At 41.4% G+C, this 15,080-nt stretch overlaps 1 pseudogene and 1 gene segment (V, D, J or C); both read right to left on the reverse strand.

Annotated features, from left to right (window-relative positions):
• Nucleotides 1-360, reverse strand: LOC136664495 (immunoglobulin kappa variable 3-15-like). The segment is given in 1 exon segment: nt 1-360. A coding segment is annotated over 1 exon segment (360 nt).
• A 5,632-nt stretch (nt 361-5,992) lies between these two features.
• Nucleotides 5,993-15,080, reverse strand: LOC136665085 (immunoglobulin lambda-1 light chain-like; annotated as a pseudogene).

Here is a 15,080-nt window from a genome sequence, read left to right on the forward strand (position 1 = left end):
TCACTGGGATACCCTCTCCTTAACAGAGCTGTCATATGTCTGACAGTAATACACTGCAGAGTCTCCTACCTCCACTGTATCAATAATCAAAGTGTAATCAGACTGAGACGAGTGTGTTGATGTGAATTTAGGAGACGAGAAGCCAGATCCATATGTAGGAGAGCTATAGCCGTGATAATTTTTTAACACAAACTGTGGAACTTCTCCTGGAACCTGTTTATACCAACGAGCAGAACTTCCAGTAACAGACCCCAGATTACAGTGCAGAGTGATCTTCTCTCCTTTAGTGGCTGTGAGAACAGGGGGCTTCTGGGTCACCACAGTCACACCACTGACACCTGCAATAAAAGCAGCATCCATGTTACATTAGTTGATGCTCACATTAGATGGAGGTAAATGCTGAGGAGCTCCGGTGTTGTGAAATCTTACATGAGAGAGCAGTGAAGAGAGTGCAGAGTGCTGGCAGCATCTTGTCAGTGTGTGATGACTCTCTGTGCTGAGGGAAGAGATGAGCAGCTGGAGGAGCAGATAAAGGAGAGAGGGGTGTGCTATAAGACTCAGGAGGAGGGGCAGGAGGGAGCTCTCCACACTACCTTTGAATCACATAAATCACTCTTACATTCTTAGTGCTCCGATTAAATTTGTGCTGGAAAATAATTATACAATATTCCAAAACACTAGGCTTTCCGTCCTCAAACACATGCTGTGAAAATCATTTAAATTCTTACTTATAGTATTTATGTATATTTCAGAATAAACCTTCTCTTAATAAATTCTCTTCCTTTAACAATTTAAATGCTTTTGTGTGCATCATTTATTAAGGTTGTGTTTCTACAATTGACAGAAGAAATGGAAACTAATCTTCATTTGCATAGAGCTAAACATAACTGAGTGTGGTTGAGCAGGTGTATCCTGGCTGTGTCTTCTAATGTGTGATGTGTCAGTTTCAGTGTTGAATTATCAAGGCGTTATAAGAGAGTCAGCAGGGGCCAGAGCACGAGGTCACACCCTGAGGATTCTATACATCAGTCTCATATGCTATTACACTAATAACAAACAACAGTGTGTGTGTGTGTGTGTGTGTGTGTGTGTGTGTGTGTGTGTGTGCAGCAGGGAGGTCCTGAGTGAGAGAGGAGCTCCAGACTGATTAGGTCAGTGCAGCTCTATCTGACCCTTCCCTTCACCTCCAGCAACTCCTCTCACATTCACTTTAAAGGGGGACACAACACTTTTCCCAGAAGTGTACAAGGTTCCCTGGGGTCTTAATAGAACACTTGTAAAATGCTTTACTTAAAATAACACAAGATTAAAAAACACCACCTTTCAAGTATCATTTATTGTTTAAATATTCCGACATAAACACTGGCCTAACTCTGTGATTGGAGAGAATCAGGTGAGGAGGAGAGAGTATTCTGAAGTGCCTGTTGTAAAACTCCACACAAATTCAGAACAACTTGTTTTACCTCATGTTCTCAGACTTATTTCACAGTTTGTGAGTTGGTAGGAACCCCACATTCTTACATTGATGTGTTTATGCAGAGAAAATCTGCTTAAAAAGATAAATCACATTCTCTACTCGATTCCTACCTCCCTGTAACACATATGACCAGTGTGATCGGCTCTGCCTGTCCCTGCTGTCACATGAGACTCTGTAGTTTGGTTGTTAGTAGTGCCAAAACTGGAAGGAAAACTTTCCAGTCTTAAGCGAGTATTACTGTGCAAGACACATTGATGTCAAACACATGGGAGTCAAAAGCGAGGGAGGAGGACAGCAAAAAGAAGAAAAGGGGGGTCGGATGGTTCATAGGTTCATAGAAACAACAAGACATAGGAAATGAAACGAGGAAAACGACAGAGACAGACAGACCAAACTAAGGAACAAGACAGGGAAACACTGGAGGTGACACAACTAGACTTACAGGAAAGAAACGACATGACTTGAAAGGAAACGAATTGAAAGGAAACAAAACGACATGACTAGGAATGAGAATGAAACAAAATGACATGACTAGGAAACAAAATGACATGACTGGGAGTGGGAAAGAAACAACACGAATGACCGATACACGGAAGTGACACAAGGGAGCTTAAATACATAAACAGACGAGACACACCTGAAACAGATAACGAGGACGGCGGAACAAAGGCGGGACATGGGCGGAGACATGGACAATAACAGACAGAGCCATGTGTAGAGAGAGCACATGGCGGGGAAAACAGGCATGCCAGGACGAGTGCGTGACAGATGCCCCCTCCTGAATGTGCAACTCCCGGGGTGCGTACACCTAGACCCCCCAGGAGCTGGCGCAGGAGAGAGCATGGAAAACAAGACAGACTAAGACAAGGAACCATCAGGAGACAGGACTCAGGACAAGCCAGGAACAGACACAGGAACTGGGGACATGACAGGACCGGATATAGGAGACTGACAAGGGGTAGCGACAGGAGACTAAACAAGAGACTGGACAGGTAACTTACAAAATGAAACAGACGACATGAGACTTGACATGAGATTGAGGTGGCACACTGGACAAGAATTGAGACAATACTGGGATCTGAACAGGTTTAGAGACAGAAGACTGGACATGGACAGGTAACAGGACCGGGGACTGGAGTGGAGACAGGACTGAGGCTTGAGACAGAACGGGTGACTAAACTTGAGACAGGACAGGTGATTGGACTGAGGCTGGGTGCTGGGACTGGACAGGTGACGGAACAGGTGACGGAATGGAGAACTGGGAATGGACAAGGGACTGGACTTGATTATAAACTTGGGATTTGAATGGAGACAGGACAGGTGACGGGACTGGGTACTGGGACTGGACTAAGGACTGGACAGAGGGTTGAAATGGGGACTGGACTGGATTAACAGGGGACTGGACAGGACTTGGCAGGGGAACAGGGACCAGGACATTCACGGGGACAGACACGAACACAGTGACAGGGATAGGAACAGAGACAAAGGCAGACACAGGTACAGGGATGAGGACAGAGACAGGAACCAGGACAGGAACAGATAGAGGAACACCCAGGACTGGCAAAAGTCTGTGGGGAAGTCTGAGGATCAACCCCGAAGTCCTTGGGGCCGACCTATTGACACAACATGATGCGGCCAGAGCCACAGTCACTGGTGCAGAAGCAGCCGGAGCCACAGTCACGGGTGCAGAAGCGGCCGGAGCCACAGTCACGGGTGCCGAAGCGGCCGGGGCCATAGCCACGGGTGCAGAGGCGGCCGGGGCCACAGTCACTGGTGCAGAAGCGGCCGGGGCCACAGTCACTGGTGAAGAAGCGGCCGGGGCCACAGTCACTGGTGCAGAAGCGGCGGGGGACGCCGCCTTCGCAGGAACAGATGTGGCAGGGGACGCCACCTTTGCAGGAACAGATGCGGTGGGGGACGTCGCCTTCGCAGGAACAGACCCGGCGGGTGACGCCGCCTTCACAGGAACAGACGCGGCGGGGGACGCCGCCTTCGCAGGATCAGGAGCAGCTGAGGAAGCCGCCTTCTCAGGGACATGAGCGGCCTGGGCAGCTGCCTTCTCGGGAACATGAGCTGCCGGAGGGGACGGAGACATGGACAATAACAGACAGAGCCATGTGCAGAGAGAGCACATGGCGGGGAAAACAGGCATGACAGGACGAGTGCGTGACACTATTTCAATTATCTCGGGTTGTTTACATTCTGAAGCTACAGGGGTTGGACAATGAAACTGAAACACCTGTCATTTCAGACCACAATAATTTATTAGTATGGTGTAGGGCCTCCTCTTGCAGCCAATACAGCGTCAATTCGTCTTGGGAACGACATATACAAGTCCTGCACAGTGGTCAGAGGGATTTTAAGCCATTCTTCTTGCAGGATAGTGGCCAGGTCACTACGTGATGAAATCTACTGTTGTTTGTATGTGGATGAAGTTGAACATGTCAAGTTTTTATTCACCGTTTAACTTACAACAGAAACTCATTTATAACTCGAGTTGTTTAGTTCTGTAGCGCTTTCAGTAATGCAGCCATCTCCCGAATTGTAACATTTCCACCTTAAGTGATTTGAGACAGTTAAATTAAGTCTATATTACTCACCTATGGAGCATCAGACTGGTTTCCCGCACGCAAACAGAATGGAGAGGAAGCACATGGTCAGGAAACATATTCTGAATGTTATAAAAAGTGTTATTTTGATTACCGTCATGAACTCTAAAGCATGAAAAATGTGCATGGACCTGACTGCTCACATGTTCAATGGCCGTTTCATAAATGTTACTCACAGCCAAACTCCTGCTGTTTACCTTTAGAGTTCAGATTTTATCCTGCTGTTCCTGTTGCATGCTTTCTTTCATGTATTTACGTTCTTTATTTTCTCCATCTTATAGGCACCCTCTCATGTAGTTTGCATAGAGATCAACCAGCCCCACAGTGGTGAAGAAAACTGGAAATTCATTTTGACTTGATTCAGGAAAAGTCCAGGTCAGTGCAGACAATAGATGATTCTGTTCAGTGGATCTGCTACAGTTGTGTTGTTAAATGCAGAATCTAAAGAAACTGTTCTAACAGAAGCTTTAGAGTGAAACAGACTTCATCAGCACTACATCCACAACACAATGAAGTTAAAGAAAATGATATTCGTCAAACCAAGTCACCTCAATGGTCCAGATCTGATGCTCACATGCAGTGTAAGTGCTTTCTTTGGTAGACAGAGGTCAGTATGGTCCCTCTGAACAGTCTGCATCTATGCCACAACAAAACACAGAAAGCTGCAATACCCTGACCCTTCTAAACTTCTAGACTTGTGTGTTCATTACCCTGTCACTGATAATGCTGTTGTCCTACTTTGAACCACTTTTGTTAGGTACTAACCACTATGTCACGAACGTCACATGTGCTGTGTTGGAGATGCTCTGACCCAATTATCAAGCAATCAACCTATTGTCAAAACCCCCTTAAATCCCATTCTTCCTGTTTCCAATAACTCCAAGAACGGCTTGTGAACGTGCTGCCAAATATATTCCAACCCCCCTGAGAAGTACTGCTGTAATAAGTCAATAAATATTGTTTATGCAATCAGTACTTGTCTGTAATTCGACAGTGGCGCATTTATAGTCAGTGAACACCAGGCGACGCTGTTCTATCAGGTTTATTAATGATAGGCTGGTTCATATCCGTCTGAGACAATTTAGTTCAACACTGGTCAGTTTCAGATTAAAACTCAGTCAAAAAACCTTCGGACTGTATTTGTCTTTGAACCAAAGTTTCAGGTCCAGATCCTGTTACCAAGACAACACACTAACATGAAGCACTAATTGTGGAAAAAAAGCTATCACTATAATCTCACTGGAGTTTCATCTGTTTATCACTGTGTAGAAGTCATTTACCCATCTCCCTCTGTCTGAAAATATCTATATGAACCATTTCCTCAGAAACATCTCCACATCTCTCTGTTCACCTTCATTTTTCATGAGTTAATGTGTGTGTCTGTTGTGTGAGTGACAGTATAAGTAATTTCAATATATTAAACTTAGTCTAAACTTAGTCTATTAGCTCTTTTTGAGTTCAGTTTAAGCCTCAGGATCTGAATCTCTCACTGGAGCCTGACACTTGAATTCACTCTCTGGACTGCACTTGTCTGGACAGTGACCACTGACTCTGATCTGCTTTAGATCATTATTTTTCATTTCCAGTGACATTACCATTGACCACAGGTTTCACAACATCTCAGTGTAGCTGAATGTCCATATCTCTCTTCACTCTACAGTCAGTTTATAATCTTATCATTTTATAATCCTGTAGAAACATGTTTCACTCCTTTAGTCATTCTCACTCTTATTCTCTACATGTGTTTCATTGAGCTGCTGAGGTCTCTGATAAATATCTAGAACATTACACTGGACTCTCCATCACCATGAAAAATGAACAACAGTTTCTTTAGTAATGCATTTTATTAAACTTCAACAAACAAACATGTTATAAAACAGAAAAGATAAATGACTACGTCAGCAGGAGATGATCCAGTGTTTGTTAATGACGTCAGCGTTCTGTCACTACACGTTAAACTACTGTTTCTATGAAGCTCTGTTACTGTGAAGAATAAAAGAATGAAGATGTATCAGATGTGATCAGGTTCAGACGATACATTCAGACTTCTTCAACTTTTTACTGGCGGTTTTTGAGGCAGAAGACACTTGACACGTTACGTCTTTATCTTTCTCCCACTCTGACCTCTCAATGGTCAAAAAGCTGCTCATTCTGAATTTCTTATTGGTTTGCTGCTCTGCAGAGCCAGTGGTCACTCCACTGCTGACCGCTTTACTGTCCACCAGCCAGCTCACATCAGCAAAGCCAGTGGGCATATCACTGACCACACACACTAGAGTGGCTTTGTTAGACTTCAGCTCTTCACTGGACGGAGGGAAGAGGGTCAGAACAGGAGCCGGGGCAGAAGCGTCTGATCAGAGAAACAGATTAAGACATGATTTAATACACTACAAACAATGAGAATTAAAGACTGTTTGATTGACTGTTGACAAAAAATTGATTGACTGTTATTGAAAGTATAATGATGTCCTGATAGTAAACACCTATACATTTAATAAAACTCTATATGGTGTTACAGTGAGGAGGATTACAGGGAGACACCATGAAAAAGCATTTTTGTTTACTGACTTTAAGCATGTTTTGCTTAATTTTGTAACAGTTTTTCTCAGAAGTTTAAAATGCTCAGCTGATGTTATTTTTCATTCTCTAAGTAAAAATAAGCAGGAATATTTTATAAGACACACACTCAATTATGGCCCAGTCTTCAGTATGAAAGGCACAACATTCAATTATTTTAAATTTATTTTGTAAACAATAAGTTACTGCCCAAATTTTACTCAGACCTCATTTATGTCCTTTTCCTTGTAATAAGTGTTAAATCCAGCAGATAATTAGTGACTTTAAAATCTGAGATGTGTGTTCTCTGTAGAGAACTGGAACTTATTTTCAGTTAGAAAATCAACAGAACGTAGCACCCAAACATTTGCAGCAGACGTTATAGAGAACAATGTAACTTCAGCAACAGCTGATTTAAAGCATAGTTTTAAAATAACAAAAGTGTTTACATATTTATCAGCAACCAAAACACACAACAGAGCAAAACAGGTTTAGATTCTGAAATTATAGACTGTTTATCATCCTTTATTTCATGTCTGCCTCCAAGTTTAAATCTCTATCAATCATTTTTATCAAACAATAAACAACAAGACAAATAAAGTCCTTATTCTGTGTTATAAAGTGCTCTCAGAAAAACGGTCACATATTCAGTACGTTATTTAGGGACCATAATTGTACCATATTCTCTATTAACTGTAGATTTTTAAACTGTGTTCATTTCATCTGCACAATTTTTTTTCAAAGTTTATTTTATCATTATTTTTTTTACACAATTCTGTAATAAAAGTTTACAAATATTCACCTCTCCTTCTGGAGAAGAGAATGTAATGTAACTTTAAGGAACACAACTAGAATTAAAACCACTGTTGTAACGTTAAATGTTTTACACTCTGTGTTCCATTAGTCACAATGATGTATAGTACATTGTTTCTGACGCTGCAGCAGTTTGTATTAAAGCTGACTCTAAACATTAAAGAAGTGAAGTGTAGATAAAGAGAACAGTTTCTTACCAGTGACGAACAGCTTTGTTCCTTGTCCGAATACCACAGTGCTTCATTTCATATCATCACTCGTACAATAACCTCCTCAGTTTCAGAAGTGAAAGTAGCGCAACTGAAACCTCCTCTAGACTTCAGCTCTCTCTTCTACTGTCTGTGATCAGCACTGAGTCCTTCCACATCCCGTTTCAGTTTCTGGGAATTCCACAGCTCTGTTCTCCTGGGATTTCTTCCCACTTCCTGCTCAATAGACCACTTTTCCACTCCACTTTTCTGCTGAAGCTGAGAGATGTGCTCAGTCAGATGGAGATGTCAGTGTGAACAGTGAGGAGGTTTTTGTCCTGCTCTCTATCACTGTGATACAACTGCTTTAACAGAGCTGTCCCATGTTTCACAGTAATACACTGCAGAGTCTCCTACCTCCACTTTACTGATTATTAGCTGGTAGTCGGTGCTTGTGGAGGCTTTAGATGTGAAGCGCGCAGATGAAAAATTATCTCCATATTTATCAGGAGAGCTGTGAGAATGATAAAATCTCAACACAAACTGAGGAGCTGCTTGTGGAATCTGTTTATACCAGGCGACATATTGGTTCTCATCCTTTGCGATGTTACAGTCCAGACTGACAGTGCGGCCCGGCTCTGTTTGCACTGAAGGGGTTTGTGTTACAATTTTCTGTGAAGTGACCCCTGAAACATAAAGCAACATTGAAGTGTATGAGCAACAATCACATTTCACACACACTCCTAGTCACACACACACCTCATCAGTGTAGAGAGAAAAGCAGGAGGAGAGATCTTACATGCCAGAGCAGGGAGTAGAACACAGAGAGTTGGCAGCATGTTGTCTGTGTGATCAGCAGAGGGATGAACAGAGTGGAGGATGAAGAGAGGAGAGAGTGGAGGGAGCTTTCATAGGGAACTGAGGGAGGGACCTGAATCACTAATCAGCCAATCAGCTGAGACTTTCTTCACTGACACGAATATAGTACACTGTTGTGGGGAATGGTCTCAAATGTAGTTCAAATATTTCATGTTCACGTGCATTTAAATTTTTAAGTGTTCCTTGTGACGTGTGTGTGTGTGTGTGTGTGCAGTAAAATGGAGAAAGAGAGAGGGGACAATGAATGAAATTATGCTTTGTTCCCATAGTGCATTAGGTGCTCTTATTCTGTCCTTATTGTGCGTGGCTTAACACTTTTTGACAGATAGCTAAACAGCTGGGATTGAATGAAGAGCTGAACCAAAGGCGTCTCTGTATCTTCAGTATTTACTTTATCCACATTCCCAAATTCTTTTGTGAAACTGCAAACAAGCATTACAAAGTTTCAGTACTTGAAAACACATAAGACATATATAAATATGATTACATCATACACAAATGATATATAAAGCAACATGCATTTCCATACAACCTACACAGAGAATGTGGTGTAATACATCATCTAACCTTACTATCATCAACTGAAGAAATATTCTGCTCATCAGTTACTAAAATATAATACACAATTTTTATTCACAAACGATGTCTAAGGCACAAAACGTGAGGATGGACAGAGATGAAAATAGTCCACTTTCATCATGAATTCATGAATGATATCTAAGATGGCTGTATTTGTCTCTAACCTTGTCATGTGACTTCAGCTAACAACTCAGAATTAAGGAACAGTTGTTTCTTAACATTAAACGGTGCCATCTAGAGGAATTGTCATTATATGAAAGAATAGTCATGACAGCTCTCTTCTTTATAAAGTGGATTTTGTGTATTTACAGTTGTTGTTTGTGGTTAATATGTAATAATATATATTTATGTGTTATTTATTTATGTTTAAGGCTCCCTCTTATGCTGAGTTACATCACTGCTGTGATTTGTGTGTTCCCTCTGGTCTCCCCCTTAGTGAGGAGCTGAGTGTTATCTGTGTCAACTCCTGTCACTCCTGTCAAGGTACTTTTCCTTCACTGAGAGGAAGTTAGAAGACAGTGTAACCAGAATTAAAGAAATGACCCTCTGTGTTGTGCAAAAGCTGGAGGCCAAATGTAATTAATTTCCCATTGCAGCATCCCTTAAGTACTTTTTATTTTCAGTATCAGGACATTAAAGAAATCACACAGAACATTATACAATAGTAATACATTGACCGAGCATGTGGACTGTGTGAAGTAAATCTGAAATCTATTAAAATCTGAAGCCTGTGTTCAGAATGTGTCACTTCATGCAGTTATTTTGCTCTAAACTTGAGTGTATCACTTTTAGGTTAAAACACTAGTGTCTGGGTGAGCTGGAGATGAAGATATGGATGAGTGTTGTGGTCTAGTCCCAGCACAAGACGGTGGATTTGAAATTCTGTAATATCATTAAATTAAAAGTGCAGTAATGAGAGTAAACAGCACTTAAAGGTAACACTGGTAATGAGGGATATACTGTAGTCTGGTGACCCTTTGCTGATTGTTTATTCAAGAGAATTTTTAGGAAATGGAATGTGTTTTCTCAGGTTACTTTCATTGTGGGAGATCATTCATTCATTCATTGTCTGAAACCACTTATCCAGTTCAGGGTCTCAGTGGGTCTAGAGCCTATCCTGAATCACTGAGCACAAGGCAGGAGCACACCCTGGAGGAGGCACCAGTCCTTCGCAGGGTGACACACACTCCACCTACCAACAAGTGTTTTTGGACTGTGGGAGGAAACTGGAGCACCCGGAGGAAACCCATGCAGACAGGGGGGGAACACACCAAACTACTCACAGACAGTTACCTGGAACGGGACTTAAACCCACAACCTCCAGTTCTCTGGAGTTGTGTGACACAGACACTACCTGCTGCACCACTGTGCTGCCCAGTGGCAGATCAGTGTATGTGGATCATGTTACGCTGATGTAAGGTGTTGTATTTTTAGGAGTCCTGCCCTGTGACTCTTATTGGTGTAGACTGCTGTTCTTCCCCAAGAAAGGAATCAAACCCTACTCTTCTGTGTAGAAAGACGTGGGATTTTCCACACTAGACTTTATTCTTGAATTATTGCAAAAAAAAAAAAAATGCATGAGGTAAGAATTGTTTAAGCTTATCTTCAGCCTGACAGAGCAGCCAGAGAGCAGCCTGCCTTTTAAGGCGGAAATTCATTCATTCATTCATTCATTATCTGTAACCGCTTATCCAGTTCAGGGTCACGGTTAAAGCAGAAATATATTTTCAATAAATTTAGTGAACTTTTAAATGTTAATCTTCCCTCCTGCATTTCAGTATTGTAGGCTCTTATTGAGGATATTTTATGTTTACAGCTGTGTGAAAGCAGAAGTGAATGTGAGCAGTGGGGAGGTTTTTCTCATGGTGTGAATCACTGTGATACCTCCTCTTTAGCAGAGCTGTCCCATGTATTACAGTAATACACTGCAGAGTCTCCTACCTCCACTGTATCAATAATCAAAGTGTAATCAGACTGAGACGAGTGTGTTGATGTGAATTTAGGAGACGAGAAGCCAGATCCAAAGAAAGGAGACCTATCACCATGATAATTCATTAATACATATTGTGGAACTCCTCCTGGAACCTGTTTATACCATCGAGCACCACTTTTAGTAACAGTCCCCAGATTACAGTGTAGAGTGGTCTTCTCTCCTTTAGTGGCTGTGAGAACAGGGGGCTTCTGGGTCACCACAGTCACACCACTGACACCTGCAATAAAAGCAGCATCCATGTTACATTAGTTGATGCTCACATTAGATGGAGGTAAATGCTGAGGAGCTCCAGTGTTGTGAAATCTTACATGAGAGAGCAGTGAAGAGAGTGCAGAGTGCTGGCAGCATCTTGTCAGTGTGTGATGACTCTCTGTGCTGAGTGAAGAGATGAGCAGCTGGAGGAGCAGATAAAGGAGAGAGAGCAGGGAGGTGCTATAAGAGTCAGGAGGAGAGAGGGAGGGGCTCTTAACTGTACACATTTTATAAAACATATATCACTGTTATGGGATAGAGAACATAGTAATGGTTGTTTCTATCATCATACTGGACTTTAAAATCACTGTTGTACCTCTAAATGTTCATTTTTCTTGAGAGTGTATTTATTCAGTTAAAGAAGTGCACAATGTAATGCATGAAATGTCAGCGTTTGTATTTCCATCATTGTAAGACAGGGTTAATGGTTTTCATTTGCATAGAGCTAAAATAACACAGTTGTCTTGAGCAGGTGTATCCTGAGTGTGTCTCATAATGTGTTATGTTTGTGTAATATATCAGTTTCAGTGTTGAACTGTTAATGATAACAGTGTACTACAGTTTGACAGTTAAGGGACTGTGTGGAATAAAGTCACATCTTCTGAACCACCTCCTCAGTGCTTCTGATTCTGACAGTGGAGTGTTCAGGGTTTATGACATGGGGTTACACAAAGGGGTATGAGCACACCAAGAGCTGGTGCCTCAATCTATATCTGTGTCTATGCACAGTATGTTCATTCTTATAGAAAGAGACATACAGTTTCAATCAAATTACACTGATGGAGTGCAGTGTAGTGTTATGAGTTTTGCCAGAGACATTTAATAGTGTAACATGGTGTTTCTCCTTGAGCAGGGGATCAAACTCTCATCTTCAGGGCACTGGTGTTTTCCACTAGGTTACACCAACCACAACATCAGTGGTTTTAAAGCAATAATCCTGAGACTGTGTTTTACATGAAGACGAGAACCCACAGCTTGAAGTGATGTATTGCTTCAAAAACTAGCTACAAAACAAAGGGCATAATACACAAAAATATAGTCATATTATGTAACTAATAATATAAAATAATCAGTTGTTCTTTCAAGAAATATACTTGTTTACAGCTGGCTATAGTAAAATAGGCTAAAAATAAACCTGAAATAAAGATGTAAATTCATTGTCGTTCATCATTGTCTCCATTTTATGAACTTTCTTTATATTTATAATATGTCCATGAACATACAACAAAATATAATGTAGAAAACGTCACATTGTAGATAGCTTTTTCTCATCAAGCTATCAACACAACACAATGTTGATTTGTTAATGTAAATGAACACACACACACACACACACAAATCCCCCACACAAACTGCAGAACATATTTCATCTGAAAATAGCTTTATTGTATTGATTTGGAATTGTATTTTTATGTCCAGCTTTATCTCATATGCACATTAACACCTCACCCATCTATTAAAACCATCATTACATAACAGTAAATGCCACTCAGTACTCTGTAGTGTAGAGTAGGTTTTTGTTGATGATACTGTGCTTCTACAGCTGTGTGAAAGCAGAAGTGAATTTGAACACTGAGGAGGTTTTTGTCATGGTGTGAATCACTGTGATAGGAACTCTTTATAATCATGCCATGTCTCACAGTAATACACTGCAGAGTCTTCTACCTCCACTTTATCAATGATCAAAGTGTAATCTTTTTGAGATGAATGTGTTGAGTTGAACTTAGGAGACGAGAACCCAGATTTATATGAAGGAGAGCTCCAGGTATGATAATACTCTAACATATACTGTGGAACCCCTCCTGGAACCTGTTTATACCAGTTAACCATGCTTCCCTTAACAGACCCCAGATTACAGTCCATAGTGATCTTCTCTCCTTTAGTGGCTGTGAGAACAGAGGGCTTCTGGATCACCACAGTCACACCACTGACATCTGGAGGAGGAGAGGGAGTCGTCTCTACACAAACCAAAGGGATCATATACAGCACTCTAATGTGTTATAGAACATATTAATACATAGATACATTTACTTGTTACTTTTTTAAATATCAAGGCAGACTATTGATGTGCTATATAAGTTTTTACATGAGGAAATAAATAAACACAGCTAAATGAATCAACAGATATAACAAAGCAGTGTTAAATGAAAACAGTTTGTGTGTGTTCCTCATCAAGTGTTTATAGTGTGTTCCTCCTCAAGTGTGTTTGTGTGTCTGTAGGAGACATGGAGAGAGTAGCGGATTTTGTGTGTTTACAGTTGTGTTTTATGGTCATTGGGTTGTGATGTGGTGTATTTTTGTTCTATTATTTTATGTTTATGTCTGTCATAAGTGAGGTTATTCATCGTTTTGTATGCACTGATCAACCATAATATTATGACCACCACCTTGTTTCTACCGTCACTATCCATTCTCTGAGCTCCACTGCCAACATGGTCTACATTTACAAACGGGAGTCCGCCTGTTGTTCTGTGTACATTGTTTGCCCCTTTTCACCCTGTTCTTCAATGGTCAGGACCACCACAGAGCAGGTATGATTCGGATGGTGGATCATTCTCTGAGCTGCAGTGACACTGATGTGGTGGTAGTGTGTTAGTGTGTGTTGCACTTGTACACAAGTGGATCAGACATAGCAGTGCTGTTGGAGTTTTAAAACCCTCAGTGTCACTGCTGAACTGAGAATAGTCCACTAACCAAAGAAATCCAGTCAACACCGTCTTGTGTCCACTGATGAAGGACTAGAGGATGACCAACACACACCGTGCAGCAACAGATAAGCTACTGTCTCTGACTTTACATCTACAACGTGGACCAAAGATGTAGGTGTGTCCAAGTGTGTGGACAGAGAAGAGACGTAGTGTTTAAAAACTCCAGGAGCACTGCTGTGTCTGATCCATTCATACCATCACAATGTATTGTGATTCATACCATCACAATCTCCTCTTCAGTGCTTCTCATTCTGACAGTTGAGTATCCAGCATTTAGACATGGGGTGGCAGAAGGGGTTAAAAGCACACAAAGTAGTGACACCTCCTCATTAGGAACAGGTGAAAATGATGAGTTTACTTACTGTTTTTACTGTTATTTACTTCTTATGCAAATTAAATCCTCTTCCCATCTATTAAAACACTCTATAAATAATATATATTATAAACTCAATACACAAGTCACTGTTATAGGTCCCTGTTAATGATACTGTTCTTCTGCTGTTTTCTGAAAGCAGAAGTGAATGTGAGCAGTGAGGAGGTTTTTGTCATGGTGTGAATCACTGTGATACGTACTCACTAAAAGAGCTATCCCATGTGTTACAGTAATACACTGCAGAGTCTCCTACCTCCACTGTATCAATAATCAAAGTGTAATCAGACTGAGATGAGTGTGTTGATGTGAATTTAGGAGACGAGAAGCCCGATTCATACTTAGGGGGACTCCAGCTGTGATGATTTCTTAACACATATTGAGGAACTCCTCCTGGAGCCTGTTTATACCACACAACTTGAAAACCAGTAACAGTCCCCAGATTACAGTGCAGAGTGATCTTCTCTCCTTTAGTGGCTGTGAGAACAGGGGGCTTCTGGGTCACCACAGTCACACCACTGACACCTGCAATAAAAGCAGCATCCATGTTACATTAGTTGATGCTCACATTAGATGGAGGTAAATGCTGAGGAGCTCCAGTGTTGTGAAATCTTACATGAGAGAGCAGTGAAGAGAGTGCAGAGTGCTGGCAGCAT

This window comes from Hoplias malabaricus, chromosome 13 (assembly GCF_029633855.1).
Source record: "Hoplias malabaricus isolate fHopMal1 chromosome 13, fHopMal1.hap1, whole genome shotgun sequence".
In the NCBI taxonomy this organism is placed as follows: domain Eukaryota; kingdom Metazoa; phylum Chordata; class Actinopteri; order Characiformes; family Erythrinidae; genus Hoplias; species Hoplias malabaricus.